This window comes from Heterodontus francisci, chromosome 20 (assembly GCF_036365525.1).
Source record: "Heterodontus francisci isolate sHetFra1 chromosome 20, sHetFra1.hap1, whole genome shotgun sequence".
Taxonomy (NCBI): domain Eukaryota; kingdom Metazoa; phylum Chordata; class Chondrichthyes; order Heterodontiformes; family Heterodontidae; genus Heterodontus; species Heterodontus francisci.
Window position 1 is genome coordinate 45,619,342 of NC_090390.1, and position 20,872 is coordinate 45,640,213.

Below are 20,872 nucleotides of genomic sequence, written 5' to 3' on the forward strand. Positions count from 1 at the left end.
ACACCATGGATTTTTCAGTTATATGAATAAATGCAGTCACGCAGAGCCACCTTTTATTATTGGTAAATCTAGTTGAAGCCCCAAGCTCCACTGTAGATTGCAATATCAAGGATAAACTCGAGTATTAGTAGTTAGCTTAGATTTAGATTGGGTTTAAAAAACTAAGAGGAAGGGAAGACTGAGTGACTATAGATAAATCTACTTTTATAATTTTGAAATCAAAATCAAAATACATCAGTTATTCTTGTTTTTAGTCTAGAACTTCAATTGCAGTTGTTTTTTGGAAGGGCTCTGGCACAGCTCCTGTCGTCTGTCGCATTGTAATATACTTAGGACCTGATCATGCAGGTGCCCAGGAGGCACTTCAGTGTTATGATGTTTTTTTCTGCATGTTGACATCCCTGTTGCTGGAAGATAAACAGTGTGGCTCAAAGGTTGTGCTTGTAGCGCAGTGTGCTGACATGGGATAAATTTCACACCTCTCTGGAGTGGATGCATGATTTGCCAGATTCACCTCAGCATTAACTTAAGTATTGTAAATAGGGTCCTCTCAATGCTGTGATAGTCCATTGTTGTAACTATAATTGAAGAACTGTGCTCAAATTGCAGTCTGGTGCAGAGCAGGAATAGCTTTTGTACAGTCCTGGTAAATTAAGGGCATTCCTGTTATTATTGTTTGAATTGCAATATATTCTATGCCTCATTATTATTAGGCTGTTTCCTATTTACAGATAGGAATCACTGCTCCTGTACTTTTGCTAGCGTTATTTCCCACGATTCATTTACATTCTGCAAAGTAAAAATGCATACCCAGGATTCTGGCAGAAGCGAGTCAGCACGAAGCTATCCTATGGAAGCATATTATTGCTATTGATCCAAAGAAGCATTAAGAGTATTGACCAGTTACCATGCATCACAATTAGCATTTTCAAAAGCCACAAGCTTCCGGCCTAGTTTCACCATGCAGCTCACCAAAGGGAATGCCTAGATTATTATACAATTCAGCAGCCATGAAAAGTTGCTGGGAAAATTAATGGGAAGAGTCCACATAAAAGAAATTGATCATAAACAGGGGTAAATATTTATTTAGCCTTCAAAATGCTGCAGCAGTTTTAAAAATGATATTTCCAAAGATAGGAGTAAAACATGGCTTGCAAAACTATGGAGCAACTAAATACACATGGAGTTATGAAATGAGAAGGGAATTTCTGTAAAATATTGCATTTGGTATTAACTGTGTTGGGTTTTAAACACCAAAATGACAGAGTGGCATAGCACACATTCCCTAGTTTGATGTCTGGCAAAGTGGAAGTGGTGCTGCAGGAGGCAGGTGTCACTCTCCAGGGCACCCACCTCAAAACATGCACTTTAGTACCATTCTGCCCAGAGGTGGCAGCTAGACTATGTATCGCATCTGTAGAACTTGGGAACACATTTGAGGAGAAACAACACTGTTTCAGAAATCTGGCAAAGTAAGACTACCCAACCATATCATGTACTATGTAGATGGCCTAAGATTGCTTTCCTCAACTGATCTGTCAACCTAGCTCGTCCATACCAAGGACTAACACAACCTTGTAGTTTTTCCAAAGCATTTCATAGATACCTGCACTAAATCAAGGCACATATTTGAGTTGTAACTTGCCATTGGCACCCTGACATCTTCCAAGGCATTCACACCTCAAATTATTACAACACAAATTAGCTACTGCTGCATTTTCAGTTTATGTTTCTTTTTCATCTGCACTATTTTGCTTTTAGTCTCTCTGTAAGATGTATGATCACTTACTGATACCCAAGATAGGCAGGAGGTTGGGTGCATATCTGTCCTTGTGTAAGTGCTCCTTCAATTTACAACATTTCAAAAATATTTCTTTGACTGTGTGGCATGGTGACACATAGGGCTGAATTTTATTCGTGCGCCGCACATCACAGCAGCGAGCTTTGAAGTCGGCGGCCTTCAGGTGCGGAAGTGCCGCTGCTGAGCCCCCTGCGATATTTCGCGCGGGGGCTCATTTAAATGGAGGGGGCGGAGCAGCCGCCCCCAATGACATAAGGGGGCGGCCACTCCATCCCCGGCAACGGCGTCCGGCGCCACCACGCAGGTGCCATTTTTAAAGGGCTTCAAACCCTTAGCAATAATTTGAATTTTTAAAGGAACATTACTCTGGAATTTGTTATAAAAAATAATCAAAAGCTGGAGGCCCTTTCCCAACCTCTTCAATAATTTTTTTATTGTCTTACATGACGAAGATTAACTTTATTCCCACGCCGAACTGTCCCCCCACAACCTCGTAACATTTGCCCTTCAAACCCTTCCCACCATCCCCACAGCCAATAAAATATATATTCCCCGCTCCCCGCCATCCTGCCCTGCTAATTTCACTCCTCCCCCCTCCCCACTAGTGACTCGCCTCAGAACTCCGAACAGAGTTCCGAAGACGCACGAGTTGCAATGGGCAGCCAAAATATCGGCGTGGGATGTCTGCCAGGACCAGGTAAGTTGATTTGCATGTTTATTTAATTGATTGTAATATTTAAATAAAGGCCCTTCAACTTTGTGGGAGGGGGGGGGCAGCACCGAGGCCTCGCCACTGCCGGTAAAACACGGCGGGTCCTTCTCGGCATCGGGGGTCGTGGCAGACCGCTCCCGCAAGTATTTTACGGGCCCCCCCCGCCACAAACCCTGACGTCAAGAGGCTGGTAAAATACAACCCATAATGTACTGAACGGGGAGTTAGAGAAGAACAAAGATCCACATCGAAGAAAGGATTACAAATTATATGCTTGATTTAAAAAAAATCTTTGATGGGACATGGGCGTCGCTGACATGGCCAGCCTTTGTTGCACATCACTAATTGCCCCTGATATCTGAATCGTTTGCCAGGCCATTTCAAGGGGCAATTAAGAGTCAACCTTGGAGTCACATGTAGGCCAGACCAGGTCAGGAGGCAAATTTCCTTCCTTCAAGGACATTAGTGAACCAGATGGTTTTTGCAACAATTAATGGTAGTTTCATGGCACCATTACTGAGACCAGCTTTCAATTTCTGATTTTTATTAATGAATTGGATTTAAATTCCACCAGCTGCCATGGTGGGAATTGAACCCATGTCCCCAGGGCATTAGCCTGGGCCCCCGGATTACTAGTTCAGTGACATTACCACTGCACCACCGTCTCCCCCTAAATCAATTAAGTTGGTCACTTGGACACCTTGCATATAAGCGGATGGAGCGAATAATGTCATGTGAAACGGCAGGCGGCACCCCCACCCCCCAAGCATAGTGCTCATACTATCCTATCCTGATGTTTTCCCACCCCTGCACCCCACACCCCTTCATATTCCTCACCACTTCAGTTACCTGTTGAATATATGTGTGGCCAGTACATTCGGTGATACAGCAGTGCAAGCCTGGAATAAGCCAGAGGTGAAAAAGTAGAGGGTAGTGGTGACCTTGACTGCCATTAGTAGTGCTATGCCTATGTTAGAGGTTAGCTGAAATGGCAAAACTCTACAACTTGCTCCTTGAACACTTGGAGAGTACAGAAGTAGTTGGTAAGTGTGTTAAGCCCAATGTGGCTCAGGTGCCTGCTGGTTTCCTTGACATTTCATCTTTTATGTTGTACCACTTGAACAATGAAATAGACTAACATTACTAGCCATCTGCCAGGAAACTTTTTAATTTGCCCTGAGCTCCAGTAGTTCCCCGAGGAGCCATAATTGTTGGCATTTTTGTTAGGTAAGGGAATCAAGGGATATGGAGCAAAGTCAAATAAATGAAATTAAGGTTCAGATTAGCCATTATCGAACTGAATGAAGGAGCAGGCTCAATGGGCTAAACGGCCTATTCATGTTCCTGTGTAACTGGTCACTGTCCAGAACTACTGACCCATCGCCTTATTTTCCTCTTTTGGAAGGATCAAAAGAAAAAATGTGTGAATCAAGGAAAACTGGCAAAAGAAAAACAAGATGCTTTTTGGGATTATTTTCTGATTGCCAGGAGCAACATTCAGAAAATGAACTTCTTAGGGCAAAAATAAATATGTAAAGGGGATTGTTAGGTGGGCAGTGCATTGTGTATTATATGGTATCCACCAATTCAATAAGTATATACAATAAGAACAGTAAATGGTGAGAATTAAAATTTGTCATCTATAAAACTGGGACACATCTAACTGGGAATCTATCAGTGTGCTTTTTTACAAAGAAGAAAGCACAGTCACAAAGAAAATTTTCATTCAAATCATATTAAGTAAGCATCATTGTTATTGGCTGCCTCAGGGTATTTTGCACATATCAGCATTGACACCAACCTGAATGTTATACCTTTGAGAATTTGTGTAGTAGCATTTTTGCATTAAAATCAATTTGTTTCAGGAGCTATATATGCTCTTTATCTGATGATATAATATTTCTCCTACAGAAGAGATAATTTTGACTTTTGGAGAGAAATTTGGCCGATGCAATTTTGTACAATTGTAGCCTTGACTTGACATGATTGCTTACACACATAGAGGTGATTGAGGCAGGAACCCTCACAACATTTAAGAAGTATTTAGATGAACACTTGAAAGGCCATAGCATACAAGGCTACAAACCAAGTACTAGAAAATGGGATTGGAATAGTTAGGTGCTTGATGGGCAGCACAGACACGATGGGCCGAAGGGCCTGTTTCTGTGCTGTATAACTCTATGACATAGGGTATGGTTTTGCATTTGAAATAGAGAAAAGCAAAATGAAGTAATTAAGCAGACAATTTCTATCAGTAGTATAATTTAAATAAAGATAAACTAATGGGCTGAAGTGACATCTTAAATTTAATGTAAAGAATTGGGAAAAATAATTGCGACACAAACTTCATCATTCATCATGGCTGTTGATGATGGAATAGTATACTATATAAAAGTTATAGACATTTTATAGGTGCACCGCTATGATAATGTTGATGACTATATTGCAGCATACCTTTTAAAATTAATTAACAGAAAATAATGGTGATGAGGCAGGCAGGCTTTCAAATCAGTACTAAAAGGTAGAAACAATCACAACCAAATATCTGAAATATATATATTTGTGGATGTATTTTGTGGTGTTAACTTTTACATATATGGAAATATATTTTATATATATGCATATTCCATTTGGGTATGCTAAGTTAATGACATTCAATATAAGCAAGGCTGACATTTATTTAAGTGCCATGGGCCTAGAATTTCACCATGGTTCTGATCACCTTTGATGTAACTGCCAGAGTGGGGGCTGCAAAGTGGGGTGGAACCCACATCACATATGAAGGGAATCAAGTGAAGAGATAAGTGAGGCTAGGTTTGTTCTCCTTAGAGCAGAGAAAGTTAAGGGGAGATTTAATAGAATTGTTCAAAATCATGAGGGGCTTCAATAGAGTAAATAAACAGAAACTGCTTCCACTGGCGGGCAAGACGATAACGAAAGGACACAGATTTAAGATAATTGGTAAAAGAACCAGATGGAAGATGAGAATTTTCTTATGCAGCAAAATGTTATGATCTGGAATGCACTCAAAGAACAAAGAACAAAGAAAATTACGGCACAGGAACAGGCCCTTCGGCCCTCCAAGCCTGCGCCGATCCAGATCCTCTATCTAAACCTGTCGCCTATTTTCTAAGGGTCTGTATCTCTTTGCTTCCTGCCCGTTCATGTATCTGTCTAGATACATCTTAAAAGACACTATCGTGCCCGCGTCTACCACCTCCGCTGGCATTGCGTTCCAGGCATCCACCACCCTCTGCGTAAAGAACTTTCCACGCATATCCCCCCTAAACTTTTCCCCTCTCACTTTGAACTCGTGACCCCTAGTAATTGAATCTCCCACTCTGGGAAAAAGCTTCTTGCTATCCACCCTGTCTATACCTCTCATGATTTTGTACACCTCAATCAGGTCCCCCCTCAACCTCCATCTTTCTAATGAAAATAATCCTAATCTACTCAACCTCTCTTCATAGCTAGCGCCCTCCATACCAGGCAACATCCTGGTGAACCTCCTTTGCACCCTCTCCAAAGCATCTACATCCTTTTGGTAATGTGGCGACCAGAACTGCACGCAGTATTCCAAATGTGGCCGAACCAAAGTCTTATACAACTGTAACATGACCTGCCAACTCTTGTACTCAATACCCCGTCCGATGAAGGAAAGCATGCCATATGCCTTCTTGACCACTCTATTGACCTGCGTTGCCACCTTCAGGGAACAATGGACCTGAACACCCAAATCTCTCCGTACATCAATTTTCCCCAGGACTTTTCCATTTACTGTATAGTTCACTCTTGAATTGGATCTTCCAAAATGCATCACCTCGCATTTGCCCTGATTGAACTCCATCTGCCATTTCTCTGCCCAACTCTCCAATCTATCTATATTCTGCTGCATTCTCTGACAGTCCCCTTCACTATCTGCTACTCCACCAATCCTAGTGTCGTCTGCAAACTTGCTAATCAGACCACCTATACTTTCCTCCAAATCATTTATGTATATCACAAACAACAGTGGCCCCAGCACGGATCCCTGTGGAACACCACTGGTCACACGTCTCCATTTTGAGAAACTCCCTTCCACTACTACTCCCTTCTCTGTCTCCTGTTGCCCAGCCAGTTCTTTATCCATCTAGCTAGTACACCCTGGACCCCATGCGACTTCACTTTCTCCATCAGCCTGCCATGGGGAACCTTATCAAACGCCTTACTGAAGTCCATGTATATGACATCTACAGCCCTTCCCTCATCAATCAACTTTGTCACTTCCTCAAAGACTTCTATTAAGTTGGTAAGACATGACCTTCCCTGCACAAAACCATGTTGCCTATCACTGATAAGCCCATTTTCTTCCAAATGGGAATAGATCCTATCCCTCAGTATCTTCTCCAGCAGCTTCCCTACCACTGACGTCAGGCTCACCGGTCTATAATTACCTGGATTTTCCCTGCTACCCTTCTTAAACAAGGGGACAACATTAGCAATTCTCCAGTCCTCCGGGACCTCACCCGTGTTTAAGGATGCTGCAAAGATATCTGTTAAGGCCCCAGCTATTTCCTCTCTCGCATCCCCCAGTAACCTGGGATAGATCCCATCCGGACCTGGGGACTTGTCCACCTTAATGCCTTTTAGAATACCCAACACTTCCTCCTTCCTTATGCCGACTTGACCTAGAGTAATCAAACATCTGTCCCTAACCTCAACATCCGTCATGTCCCTCTCCTCGGTGAATACCGATGCAAAGTACTCGTTTAGAATCTCACCCATTTTCTCTGACTCCACGCATAATTTTCCTCCTTTGTCCTTGAGTGGGCCAATCCTTTCTCTAGTTACCCTCTTGCTCCTTATATATGAATAAAAGGCTTTGGGATTTTCCTTAACCCTGTTTGCTAAAGATATTTCATGACCCTTTTTGGCCCTCTTAATTCCTCGTTTCAGATTGGTCCTACATTCCCGATATTCTGCCAAAACTTCGTCTTTCTTCAGCCTCCTAGACCTTATGTATGCTTCCTTTTTCCTCTTAGCTAGTCTTACTGAAAGAGTGATGGAAGCAGATTCAATAGTAACTTTCAAAAGGGAATTGGAAGCTTAACAATAACAATTTTCATTTACAAAGTACCTTTAATATAAAAAAAATCCCAAGGCACTTTACAAGCATCAACAAACAAGAATCTGACACTGAGTCACATAAGGAGACATTAGGCCTGAGGGTCATAGAGGTATATTTTAAGGACTATTAGAAAGAAAGAGAGGTAGAGGGACTGAGAGATATAGTTTAGAGATACAGCACTGAAACAGGCCCTTCGGCCCACCGAGTCTGTGCCGACCATCAACCACCCATTTGTACTAATCCTACACTAATTCCATATTCCTACCACATCCCCACCTGTCCCTATATTTCCCTACCACCTACCTATACTAGTGACAATTTATAATGGCCAATTCACCTATCAACCTGCAAGTCTTTGGCATGTGGGAGGAAACCGGGGCACCCGGAGGAAACCCACACAGACACAGGGAGAACTTACAAACTCTGCACAGGCAGTACCCGGATTTGAACCCAGGTCACTGGAGCTGTGAGGCTGCGGTGCTAACCACTGCGCCACTGTGCTGCCCAATATAGAGAGGGAATTCCAGAAACTAGGGCCTTGGCAGCTGAAAGCACAGCCAACAATGATGGAACAATTAAAATCGGGGATGCTCAAGAAGCCAGAATTAATGTAGCGCAAAGATCTCTAGGGCTATAAGGCTGAGATAGAAAGGGCTGAGACCATGGAGGGATTTGAAAACAAGGATGAGAATTTTAAAATTGAGGTGTTGCTTAACTGAGGGCCAAAGTAGGTCTGCAAGCACAGGGGAAATGGTTGTGCAGGACCTGGTTCAAGATAGAGCAGAGTTTTGAATGACCTCAAGTTTGTGGTGAATAGAACTACGGAGACCAACTAGGAGTGCATTAGAATAGTCAATTCTAAAGGCAATGAAGGCATAAATGAAGGTTTCAGCAGCAAAGCTGAGACAAGGGTGGAGTCAGCCGATGTTACGGAGGTGGAAATAGGCTATCAGTGATAGTGCAGATATGTGATTGGAAGCTCATCTCGGGGGCAAAAAGAACACCAAGTTTGCAAACAGTCTGGCTCAGCCTTGGACAGTGGCCAGGGAGAGAGATGGAATCAGTAGCAAGGGAACAGAGCTTGTGATGGGGACCAAAAACAATGGCTTCCCTCTTCTCAATACTTAATTGGAGCATATAGATAAAAATAGGAGTGCCAAGGATGGATCCTTGGGGACACCAGTGGTAATGGTACAGGAGTGGGTAGAGAAGCCATTGCAGGTAATTCTCTGGCTGCAACTGGATAGATAAAAATAGAACCAAACGAGTGCATTCCCATCCAGCCAGATGACGGTGAAGAGGCGTAGGAGCAGAATTTTGTGGTCTTGTAAAGGAAACTTTGCAGTGCACAAAGCAGGGGAGTGCGACAAATTGGGTAGCTCTTTCAAGGAGCTGGCACAGGCATGATTGTCCAAATGGTCTCATTCTGTGCTGTATATTCAATGGTTCTTGATCCGGATGAAACTGACGAGCACAGCTGCCGATACTTTAATCTCCGATCCTGCTGTCTTCACAGTCCAGAGTGTCTGCAGCCACGGCATGCGGTAAGTCCATTGAGGTGAAGAAGGAGCTGCGGGACCCGAGAGAAGTCCTGTGAAAAGGTGCCCCGAACACCCAAAACATCCACGAGCGGCCCCCCCGGCCGCAACTTCAAAGCGCCCGCGGGAGATGGCTCGGAGAGCATCTGCAGCGCACTGTCGGCAATGCTGCATGCCTTTATTTAAACCACTGCAAAAAAAAAACCCTTAGCAAACGTAACCACCTCTAAGTCTGCCAAATGATGCTTCACCTCCCGAAGGACGTAGATGAGCTTTCCGGACGTCGATGGTGGGCACTGAGGAAATGGCTTATTACCTGCACCAGATTCCACCCCCCCTCCCCCCCCCTTTACCCCCCTTCCACCCCCCCCCACCCCCGTCCCCTTCCCTGCTCCACCCTCTCAGCTCACCCCCTCACAACCCCATCCCAGCCCGCCCCCCCCCCGCACCATCTTCACCCCGCACCCCCTTCCCCTGCACCCCCCCCCACCCCCTCCCTCTACCCCTCCCCCTTGCATCCCCTCCTCCCACCGGCACCATCCTACACCTGTGTAGGGGCCCCAACAACCCCACTGCCTTGTGGGCGTCTCGGGAGAGACCAAGGCTAAGGGAGTAAACCCTAACAGAAAATCCGGAGCGGAACCCCGTAGGCGGTCATGTGTCACCTTTGGCATGTTTCCGGCAGTTCCTGCAGCCATACTGGTGCCAAACGTCGTGTCCTGCACTCCTTTGGACCCCACCAGAAAGGCCGAGAGGGGGGTTTTGACGACTGGGCAACTCTCAACCTCCATAAATTTGCCCAGGCATGCGCCATGGAGAGGTCACTCCATAGTTGCCTCACAGCGACTGAAACAACACGGAAGGCAGCAGTTACGGGTTATAAGTCCAGATAAATTGGCGTAGAAACTGGGCGCCACGGGTTGCCTTTGTCGGTGGGAGAGGTCATTGCACCTCACTGGACAGCTACCGCCCGCCTCAAACCGGGCAGCCCCCGATCAATAAGGTTCTGTCCCGCCACAGTCTGCCTGCTTCAATGGGTGCTTGGAGCTCAGGGTCATTGCCCGAAAGGTGGACTGATACACCGCACCAAACAACATGAAAAAAGGAAAGAAGGTACCAGCCCTTCGCTTTGCAAGCTGGAACGTCAGAACTATGTGTCCTGGCCTGTCGGAAGACCTTACACAAATCAACGATTCTCGGAAGACCGCCATCATTAACAACGAGCTCAGTAGACTCAATGTGGACATTGCAGCACTTCAGGAGACTCGCCTCCCCGCGAGTGGCTCTCTAGCAGAGCAAGACTACACCTTCTTCTGGCAGGGCAGGGATCCTGAAGAACCAAGACAGCATGGAGTGGGCTTCGCCATCAGAAACTCCTTGCTCAGCATGATAGAGCCTCCCTCAAATGGCTCGGAACGCATACTGTCCATCCGACTGCTCACCACCTCTGGTCCAGTACACCTACTCAGCATCTATGCTCCAACACTCTGTTCCGCACCTGAAGCTAAAGACCAGTTCTATGAACAACTCCATAACATCATTAGCAGCATCCCCAACACCGAACACCTATTCCTGCTGGGGGACTTTAATGCCAGGGTTGGGGCCGACCATGACTCATGGCCCTCCTGCCTTGGGCGCTATGGCGTTGGAAGGATGAATGAGAACGGGCAGAGACTGCTTGAGTTGTGTACCTATCATAACCTCTGCATCACCAACTCGTTCTTTCACACTAAACCCTGTCACCAGGTTTCATGGAGGCACCCAAGATCACGTCGTTGGCACCAGCTAGACCTCATTGTCACAAGGCGAGCCGCCTTAAACAGTGTTCAAATCACACGCAGCTTCCACAGTGCGGACTGCGACACCGACCACTCCCTGGTGTGCAGCAAGGTTAGACTCAGACCAAAGAAGTTGCATCATTCCAAGCAGAAGGGCCACCCGCGCATCAACACGAGCAGAATTTCTCACCCACAGCTGTTACAAAAATTTCTAAATTCACTTGTAACAGCCCTTCAAAACACTCCCACAGGGGATGCTGAGACCAAGTGGGCCCACATCAGAGACGCCATCTATGAGTCAGCTTTGACCACCTACGGCAAAAGTGCGAAGAGAAATGCAGACTGGTTTCAATCTCATAATGAAGAGCTGGAACCTGTCATAGCCGCTAAGCGCATTGCACTTTTGAACTACAAGAAAGCCCCCAGCGATTTAACATCCACAGCACTTAAAGCAGCCAGAAGTACTGCACAAAGAACAGCTAGGCGTTGCGCAAACGACTACTGGCAACACCTATGCAGTCATATTCAGCTGGCCTCAGACACCGGAAACATCAGAGGAATGTATGATGGCATGAAGAGAGCTCTTGGGCCAACCATCAAGAAGATCACCCCCCTCAAATCTAAATCGGGGGACATAATCACTGACCAACGCAAACAGATGGACCGCTGGGTTGAGCACTACCTAGAACTGTACTCCAGGGAGAATGCTGTCACTGAGACTGCCCTCAATGCAGCCCAGCCTCTACCAGTCATGGATGAGCTGGACATACAGCCAACCAAATCGGAACTCAGTGATGCCATTGATTCCCTAGCCAGCGGAAAAGCCCCTGGGAAGGACAGCATTACCCCTGAAATAATCAAGAGTGCCAAGCCTGCTATACTCTCAGCACTACATGAACTGCTATGCCTGTGCTGGGACGAGGGAGCAGTACCCCAGGACATGCGCGATGCCAACATCATCACCCTCTATAAAAACAAAGGTGACCGCGGTGACTGCAACAACTACCGTGGAATCTCCCTGCTCAGCATAGTGGGGAAAGTCTTTGCTCGAGTCGCTCTGAACAGGCTCCAGAAGCTGGCCGAGCGCGTCTACCCTGAGGCACAGTGTGGCTTTCGTGCAGAGAGATCGACTATTGACATGCTGTTCTCCCTTCGTCAGATACAGGAGAAATGCCGTGAACAACAGATGCCCCTCTACATTGCTTTCATTGATCTCACCAAAGCCTTTGACCTCGTCAGCAGACGTGGTCTCTTCAGACTACTAGAAAAGATCGGATGTCCACCAAAGCTACTAAGTATCATCACCTCATTCCATGACAATATGAAAGGCACAATTCAACATGGTGGCTCCTCATCAGAGCCCTTTCCTATCCTGAGTGGTGTGAAACAGGGCTGTGTTCTCGCACCCACACTTTTTGGGATTTTCTTCTCCCTGCTGCTTTCACATGCGTTCAAATCCTCTGAAGAAGGAATTTTCCTCCACACAAGATCAGGGGGCAGGTTGTTCAACCTTGCCCGTCTAAGAGCGAAGTCCAAAGTACGGAAAGTCCTCATCAGAGAACTCCTCTTTGCTGACGATGCTGCTTTAACATCTCACACTGAAGAATGCCTGCAGAGTCTCATCGACAGGTTTGCGTCTGCCTGCAATGAATTTGGCCTAACCATCAGCCTCAAGAAAACGAACATCATGGGGCAGGATGTCAGAAATGCTCCATCCATCAATATTGGCGACCACGCTCTGGAAGTGGTTCAAGAGTTCACCTACCTAGGCTCAACTATCACCAGTAACCTGTCTCTAGATGCAGAAATCAACAAGCGCATGGGTAAGGCTTCCACTGCTATGTCCAGACTGGCCAAGAGAGTGTGGGAAAATGGCGCACTGACACGGAACACAAAAGTCCGAGTGTATCAGGCCTGTGTCCTCAGTACCTTGCTCTACGGCAGCGAGGCCTGGACAACGTATGCCAGCCAAGAGCGACGTCTCAATTCATTCCATCTTCGCTGCCTTCGGAGAATACTTGGCATCAGGTGGCAGGACTATATCTCCAACACAGAAGTCCTTGAAGCGGCCAACATCCCCAGCTTATACACACTACTGAGTCAGCGGCGCTTGAGATGGCTTGGCCATGTGAGCCGCATGGAAGATGGCAGGATCCCCAAAGACACATTGTACAGCGAGCTCGCCACTGGTATCAGACCCACCGGCCGTCCATGTCTCCGTTATAAAGACGTCTGCAAACGCGACATGAAATCGTGTGACATTGATCACAAGTCGTGGGAGTCAGTTGCCAGCATTCGCCAGAGCTGGCGGGCAGCCATAAAGACAGGGCTAAATTGTGGCGAGTCGAAGAGACTTAGTAGTTGGCAGGAAAAAAGACAGAGGCGCAAGGGGAGAGCCAACTGTGCAACAGCCCCAACAAACAAATTTCTCTGCAGCACCTGTGGAAGAGCCTGTCACTCCAGAATTGGCCTTTATAGCCACTCCAGGCGCTGCTTCACAAACCACTGACCACCTCCAGGCGCGTATCCATTGTCTCTCGAGATAAGGAGGCCCAAAAGAAGAAATCTATGAACTACCTTGCAGAAGTGGTCCAATAGATCCTTTTGGGAGCCAAAGACTTTTGCTGCACTATTTCTGTTCGGCCCTTCCTGGGTCTCATGTGTTGTATCTCAGTGGTGTGGCATCACTCCAACATTGGGCATGGTTGAGCCCTTACAGATATGATACACATGCTGTTAAATTCCAGAAAGCTTGTTATGTAAGGATAATGCTGGAGCCTATATTTACTCAGTTTCACATGTATTGTGCAGAATAAAAGGATTATAAATATTCTAGTCCCTCACTCAAAACCCTTCACCAGTCTCAGTGAGTGTTTGCTTATAAGTGCCTGCTTATAAGTGCTCAATTAAGACCCCAATTAACAACCTTCACCTGCATATAATCAAACCATTGATACACAATTAACAGATTAACACATGCCCTGACTATACTAATTACCCCAGCTCATGAAATTGGCAGACTCTACCACAGTTCCACTGACAGAGCAGAGCAATCAGAGTTTTGGTTCCTGTACTTTAGCTATTACTTTACATATTCACCTTCTCTGTGCATTCGTGATTGCCCATGTGATGACAGGCTCAGCCAATTCTACATGATACATACAGTTCTGATCAATGTTTCACATGATCTGCTTTTCGCATTTTAGTTCCCATAAATTCAAATTCACACCGCCTTGTTCAGATTGTGACAGCACTTTCTAAACTCTTTGCCATAATAGGGTAGATTTTCCACAATGGTTCTGATGGAGCAGAGTGGGATTTGTATCTCCCACCCCCCCAAAACGAAGGAGGGTAGCTGACCACCAAAATTCCAGGATTGGTTTTTTTTGCAAGCTCCTGGCTCTCTTTGCTGAAGGAGGTGGGATCTAGTGAGTCAGCTGCCTTTGTGAGATAACACTCAAAAGGATGTAATCTCTTAAAGGCTAGCTATAATGATAATATTTGCAGTCTTTATAATGGCAGAAAAATAAATTTTAATTTGTAAAGACTGTATGGGGTAAAAAAGATTGGAAGGCAAAATAAATACAATGACAGGAAACGGAGTCTGTGGACTCAGCACTTGAACACCCTGCCTGATGGTTGGAAAAGAGGAGGTGCTACTGCATGAGGTGAGTGTAAGAAGGGTTGCTTTGACCATGCCCAAAAGGAAAAAAATGTAGCATATCTGAAAGGAGGTGATGGCCAGGCTCAATGTTGTGTGCACTACCTGCACAAACAGATGGAGAAGAAAGTACTGTGATGAACAGGGAGTTTGCCATAATTATATATACTTCAATATCTATCAATAGGAAAATGGGCAGTGACTTTAAATTTTGTTCACTGCAATAGCCAATCTAGCTGAGCACAGTGGCGCAGTGGTTAGCACCGCAGCCTCACAGCTCCAGCGACCCGGGTTCAATTCTGGGTACTGCCTGTATGGAGCTTGCAAGTTCTCCCTGTGTCTGCGTGGGTTTCCTCCGGGTGCTCCGGTTTCCTCCCACATGCCAAAGACTTGTAGGTTGACAGGTAAATGGCCATTATAAATTGCCCCTAATATAGGTAGGTGGTAGGGAAATATAGGGACAGGTGGGGATGTGGTAGGAATATGGAATTAGTGTAGGATTAGTATAAATGGGTGGTTGATGGTCAGCACAGACTCAGTGGGCCGAAGGGCCTGTTTCAGTGCTGTATCTCTGAACTAAACTAAACATAACACTACCAGAGAATGCACAGATGCAAACTTACTGTTGCATAAGCCAAGAAGACACTATTAAGCTAATATTGTAATTGCAACCTTGTTTACTTGTTCTGTTGAATGAATGGCCAATTAAGTCTTTTATGTGGATACTGCTGGCAATTCATGAGGTAGGCATGGGGAATTTTTATTTGTTCTTAGGATGTGTGTGACATTGGTAAGGCAGTATTTATTGCCCATCTCTCGTTGCTATAAGGGCAAAAGCAGTCAACTATATAGTGTGGGATCAGTAAGGAAATCAGTTTCTATTCATAATCAGTTGGGTTTTGGCAACATTTTAACAGATTTAATGGGGGTCATAAAAATCATAACTCTCTTTCATAATAAGGTACCATCACATTGTGGCTCAAGGTCCTGCTGGCTGCTTATTAGAAAATCTAACAAAGGTAGTTCAAGAAAATGGAGATTGTAGGATCCATTTAAGTGAAAAATTACTGTCAATTAAAATCAATGGGAAATTAGTTAAGGCAATTTATAGTCAGTTAAAGTTATGGCATTCTGCAAAGTAATCAGCATAATCATTGTAACTTATATAATAAAAGCAAAATACTGCAGATGCTGGAAATTTGTAATAAAAACAAGAAATGCTGGAAATACTCAGCAAGTCTGGCAGCATCTGTGGAGAGAGAAGCAGAGTTAACGTTTCAGGTCAGTGACCTTTCATCAAAACCATGATGTTGCTTTCATCTTGTTAGTTGGATCTCACTGTGTCACTCATTTTGTATCTGAGCCTTAATAAACTCTGTCACTCCCAGAAAACTCATTTAATCAAGACAAGCATAACTTCTAATTCAGCAGATTTGTAGCAATGCAGGCTCTCATTTCTTAATTTTGCCTATGTTATGAAGGATGGACATTGTGGTGAAGTTTAAATTTGGCTATAAGGTTGCATCTGCAAAATATAGTAAAAGCATAAGAAGCAGATGAGACATTTCTCAGATGAATTTACTTCATTGAAAAAGGCTGGAATTTTACCGCCCCTCCCAAAGGAGTGGGCTGGTGGCTGGGTGAGTGGCTGTAAAATTGAGTGGGAGGTGGTGCGTGCTGTTCCTGACACCTTCCCACCCCCACTGCAATTTTACGAGAGGCGGTGGTGGCGAGAAACAGTCCCCCCACCCCAGGCCAATCAAGGCCCTTAAATGGCCAATTAGCAGCCACTTAAGGGCCTCCTTCCACCGATGTTGGTATTTTACCAGCAGCGGGTGGGCGGCTCAGGCCCCCAGAAAGTTGCCAGGTAAAACCTGGCGGCCTCCTTGTCGGCTCTGGGGGAGGGGAGCGCCCTCCTGATCGGGCACCCTATGCCCCACGGAGGGGCCCCCCCCACCCCGAGGCCTCAACCGCCCCACTGAAAGAAAGATACCCCCCGCCTCACTGGGGCCTGGCCAATTGTCCCCGGCGGGGCCCAAAATACTCACCTGTCTTCCAGTGCTGTCGTCCCTCTTGTTGCTATGACTGGATTAAAGTCCCAGCCACCTCTCCCGGTGGTGCTACTGGGAGCGAGAGCTGCTGGCCCGCTGATCGGCCGGCAGCTCCATTAGGCGGGATTTCCTGCCTCGGAGAGGTGGAAGTCCCGCCCAAGGCCAATTAAGGGCCTGGGAAGCAAAAAATCCCAGCGTGGCTCCCCAGACCTGGTGGAGGTGGGCTAGTCCCTGACTTTTTGGCCAGTGGGCGGGGCCTCCCACCCAACGTGAAATTCCGGCTTAAGTTCCAAAAAATCCAAAAGGCTTTAAATTAAGGGTGCCCCAATACCTCAGCATGTAAAAGCACCATGTAGTGTAGTATGAACTGTATTAATTGGGTAAGTCTTAGATTCAGTTCCTGGTTTATGCTGAGTTTGCCAATCACAGTAGTACAGTTGTCCTCAGCCCTGACTAATAAGAGGGGAAAAAAAGAAGAGCCAAGGCACCAGCTCCTGACTAGAATCCAATAATTACTCTTGGAAACTGAAACTTTTTTTTTTAGTGTTTTTTAAATCAGTTTATGGGATGTGTATGTCACTGGCAAGGCCAGCATTTATTATCCATTCATAATTTCCCTTGAGAAGGTGGTGGTGAGCCACCTTCTTGAACTGCTGCAGTCCGTGTGGTGTAGGTACACCCACAGTGATGTTAGGTAGGGAATTCCAGGACTTTGACCCAGCGACAGTGCAGGAATGGCAATCTGTTTCCAAGTCAGCATGATGTGTGACTTGGAGGGGGACTTGCAGCTGGTGGTGTTCCCATGCATCAGCTGCCCTTCCTTATCCTTCTTAGCAGTAGAGGTCACTAGTTTGGAAGGTGCTGTTGAAGCAGCCTTGGCAAGTTGCTGCTGTACATCTTTTAGATGGTACATATTACTGCCACTTTGCAGTGGTGGTGGAGGAGGGAGTGGATGTTTAAGGTGGTGAATGCGGTGCCAATCATGCAGCCTGCTTTGTCCTGGATGGTGTTGAGTTTCTTGAATGTTGTCAGAGTTCAGTGTGAAGAAGGAACTTTGTCTCCACAGGAACTGTGCAGTTATCACTGAGCAATACTGTCAAGGACAGATGAATCTACGACAGGTAGACTGGTGAGCATCAGTTCAAGTAGGTTTCTCCCCCCTTATTGTCTCTCTCACCACCTGCTGCAAGCCCAATCTGGCAGCTATGACCTTCAGGACTCAACCAATTTGGTCAACAGTGGTGCTATCAAGCAACTCTTGCTAACAAACATTGAAGTCCTCCACCCAGGGTACATTCTGTGCTTATGCTGCCTCCAGTGCTTCTTCCAAGTGGCTTTCAAAATGGAAGACTACTGATTTATCAGCTGAGGGAGGGTGCTCGGTGGTAATCCGGATGTTTCCTTGCCCATGTTTGGCCTGATGCCTTGAAACTTCATGGTATTCAGAGTCAATATGGAGAACTTCCAGGACAACCTCCTCCTGACTGTATATCACTGTGCCGCCACCTCTGGTGCGTCTGTCCTGCTGCTGGGAGAGGACATACCCAAGGTTATTGATGAATATTGGCTGAAAGGTATGATTCTGTGAGTATGACTATGTCAGGCTGTTGTTTGACTAGTCTGGGACAGCTCTCCCAACTTTGGTAGAAGTGCCCAGATATTAGTGAGGAGGACTTTGCAGGATTTACTGGGCTGGTTGTACTTTTGTCATGTCCTAGATGGATGCCAGGTGTTCTGCGCCTTTTTTTTCTTTTTAGATTTTTCTGAAGCAGATTGATACATCTGAGTGGCTTGCTGGGGCATTTCAGAGGGCAGTTAAGAGTTAACCACACATTGCTGGAGTTACATATCGGCCAGACTGGGTCAGGACGGCAGATTTCCTTCCGTAAAGGATTAGTGAACAATCCAGTAGTTTTGTGGTCACCATTACTGATACTAATTTTTCATTCCAGTTTTTTTAGTTCCATCTATCGTACATTCCACAGCTACCATGGTAGAATTTGAACTCTTATCTACTGATTATTAGTTGAGGCCTTTGTATTACTAGTCCAGCAACATGGGTTCAGGCGAATGTCCTGTGATTTAAATGCTTTTGGCAGCCTTGGGGTACATCTTGCACCCCCCCCACCCCCAACCCTGAAGAGGCTTGGGTGTTTCTACCTGGTCTCTTTCCTCACCCTGCACCAAATAAATATGCAGGTGCTTCAGTGACTTCCTGGGTAACAAACCTGATATAATTCACATTCAGAAAATGTGTCTATGAAAAACTTTGGCTTCTGAAACTTACCAGAATTATAACCTATTAATATTTTACTTAATGCTTTTGTGGCTCTCGACTGTATTGGAATTTGCATTGCAATGAAAAATCAAACATCCTGTGATGGGAATGAATTAAGAGCAATGGAGATTTCCTTATATAACAAGTAGTTGGGTCACAAGCACATTGCATTTCTATACAGTAGCTCTAAGCAAATCTCCACTGTATTTTCAAGTCTGTACATTGTTACTTCCAAAACAAATTGCAGATCTTCATTTATACCAATGTAGATACTATATTGATAGCAAGTTCCCATTCATAGAACTTATAACAGTTTCCTATGCTGGTGCTTTATTTAGTGATAATTTCTTTAAATAGAAATTCGGAAAAGGACAATGCACACCTTATTCTTTTCTTGCTGAAGCTCAATTTGAATGTCAGTCAATTTGGCCCTGAGCTCTTCATTGGCAGCTTGCAAAGCAGCTAAGGCATCAGGCTTGTCTCCCTTAGCTCGACCGCCAGCACCCTTCTTTGACATTGTGTGCTGCTGTGTTCCAGAGGGCAAAAACCCAGACAGAGAACTCTCCGTTCCAAAGCTGGAGACTTCTCTTTTCCCTCTCCTTTCATCTACATTTTCACTTCCACCTTTAAAAGAAAGACAAAACATGGCACATTATTTTTCCCTCCATTCAATGGAGACTTCTGCTTAAAAGCGAATTTGGATGCATCAGCAGTTCTTACTCGCAAATGTAAGCACAACATAATTATTCGAGACAGCAATGCTGAGGCATGATAAAATACAAGATCTTTCCTTATAATAAATGTTCTCCGAACATCTCCACAGTTAGAAAATACAACTTCAAACAACAATGCTTGTCGCTTCAAATGATGTAGCTATGTTCAGTGTGGAATTCAGCTGTAGTTACCTTAGTCATGGTTCTGGTAACATTAAAACATGGCAGCACGTAAAAACTTTATACTGTGCACATACATTGCCAACATGGTAACAGTTACAGGGGGTGAATTTCTCCAGAAGTTCCTCTGGTCATCTATTGTAACTTCGGTGAAAGAGCCACAGAAAAATGCCAGTTTGCCAGGGTTTCTGCAGCTCTTCAGCCAGATAAGCAGGAGAGTCCCTGCTGATGAGAGTTATATTCTGTTTGAATCTGACATCCTTTCCAATTCAATCAAATAATGATATTGGAGATATGGGTTGATAACCTTAGGTCTGTTTATATTTCTGTTTTCTGAAAGGAATGATGACAGGTTTTGTACTGGCTCTGTGACAACATTTCAAATAGGGAGTGTGAAGAATAATAAAGTCACATTTTATTGATCCATATTGAATTTGACTTCCTCAATGTTTAAACAGCACCTGTTTTCCTAAAACAACACACTCATTAAGTGGTATCATATTCAAACCCACTGGCATTCACTGTGCTGTAGGCAGTGGTAGTAAAATCAGGAGGACTTGGAATCAACCTACTAATTTTATCTGCTTTCAACTATCATCCCAGAAATTTCCAAGGAGCTGGTCCTTCATGGTTGCCATAGGTCGATGGAAACCAAGTTTTGATGAAAACCCCATTTAAGCACGTAGACAGGGATTTCGCCCAACATGCACAAAAGTTACAACACACAGTGGGAGATGCCTGAAGAAATCAACCCCCATGGTAATGTAAGCTCAGCAGCAAAAATGCACCATTTACACAACTCCTTACCTGGGAATTTTCTCAGGAATTCTCTCAATTGGTGGCCATAACTTCAGCTGCTGATCAGTGGAAACCCCATGTGACTTAGTTTCGGCTCGTTTCCGCCAAATTATGACGGCCAGTCGGGAGAACCCCTGAAGGAATTCACCCCATTCAGTTTAGAGCAACTGCAAATTTTAGATACATTATCTATGTGGCAGTTGAAAAATGTTGTATCATTTGGCAAAAAAGCTTTCAAAACTACTAAGAATCATA

At 45.1% G+C, this 20,872-nt stretch overlaps 1 protein-coding gene across 16 annotated transcripts in view; it reads right to left on the reverse strand.

The window, feature by feature from the left end:
* The window catches only part of jakmip3 (Janus kinase and microtubule interacting protein 3), a 471,349-nt gene that overhangs the window by 322,206 nt on the left and 128,271 nt on the right, over nt 1–20,872 (reverse strand). For 15 of the 16 annotated variants that reach the window (XM_068052708.1, XM_068052695.1, XM_068052694.1 and 12 more), the window contains exon 2: nt 19,309–19,550. The exons of the other annotated variant lie outside the window; for it this stretch is intronic. In XM_068052708.1, coding sequence (XP_067908809.1) covers nt 19,309–19,443 — 135 coding nt within the window. In that variant the 5' untranslated portion in view covers nt 19,444–19,550. The remainder of the gene's footprint in view (nt 1–19,308; nt 19,551–20,872) is intronic. 16 annotated transcript variants of the gene reach the window in all.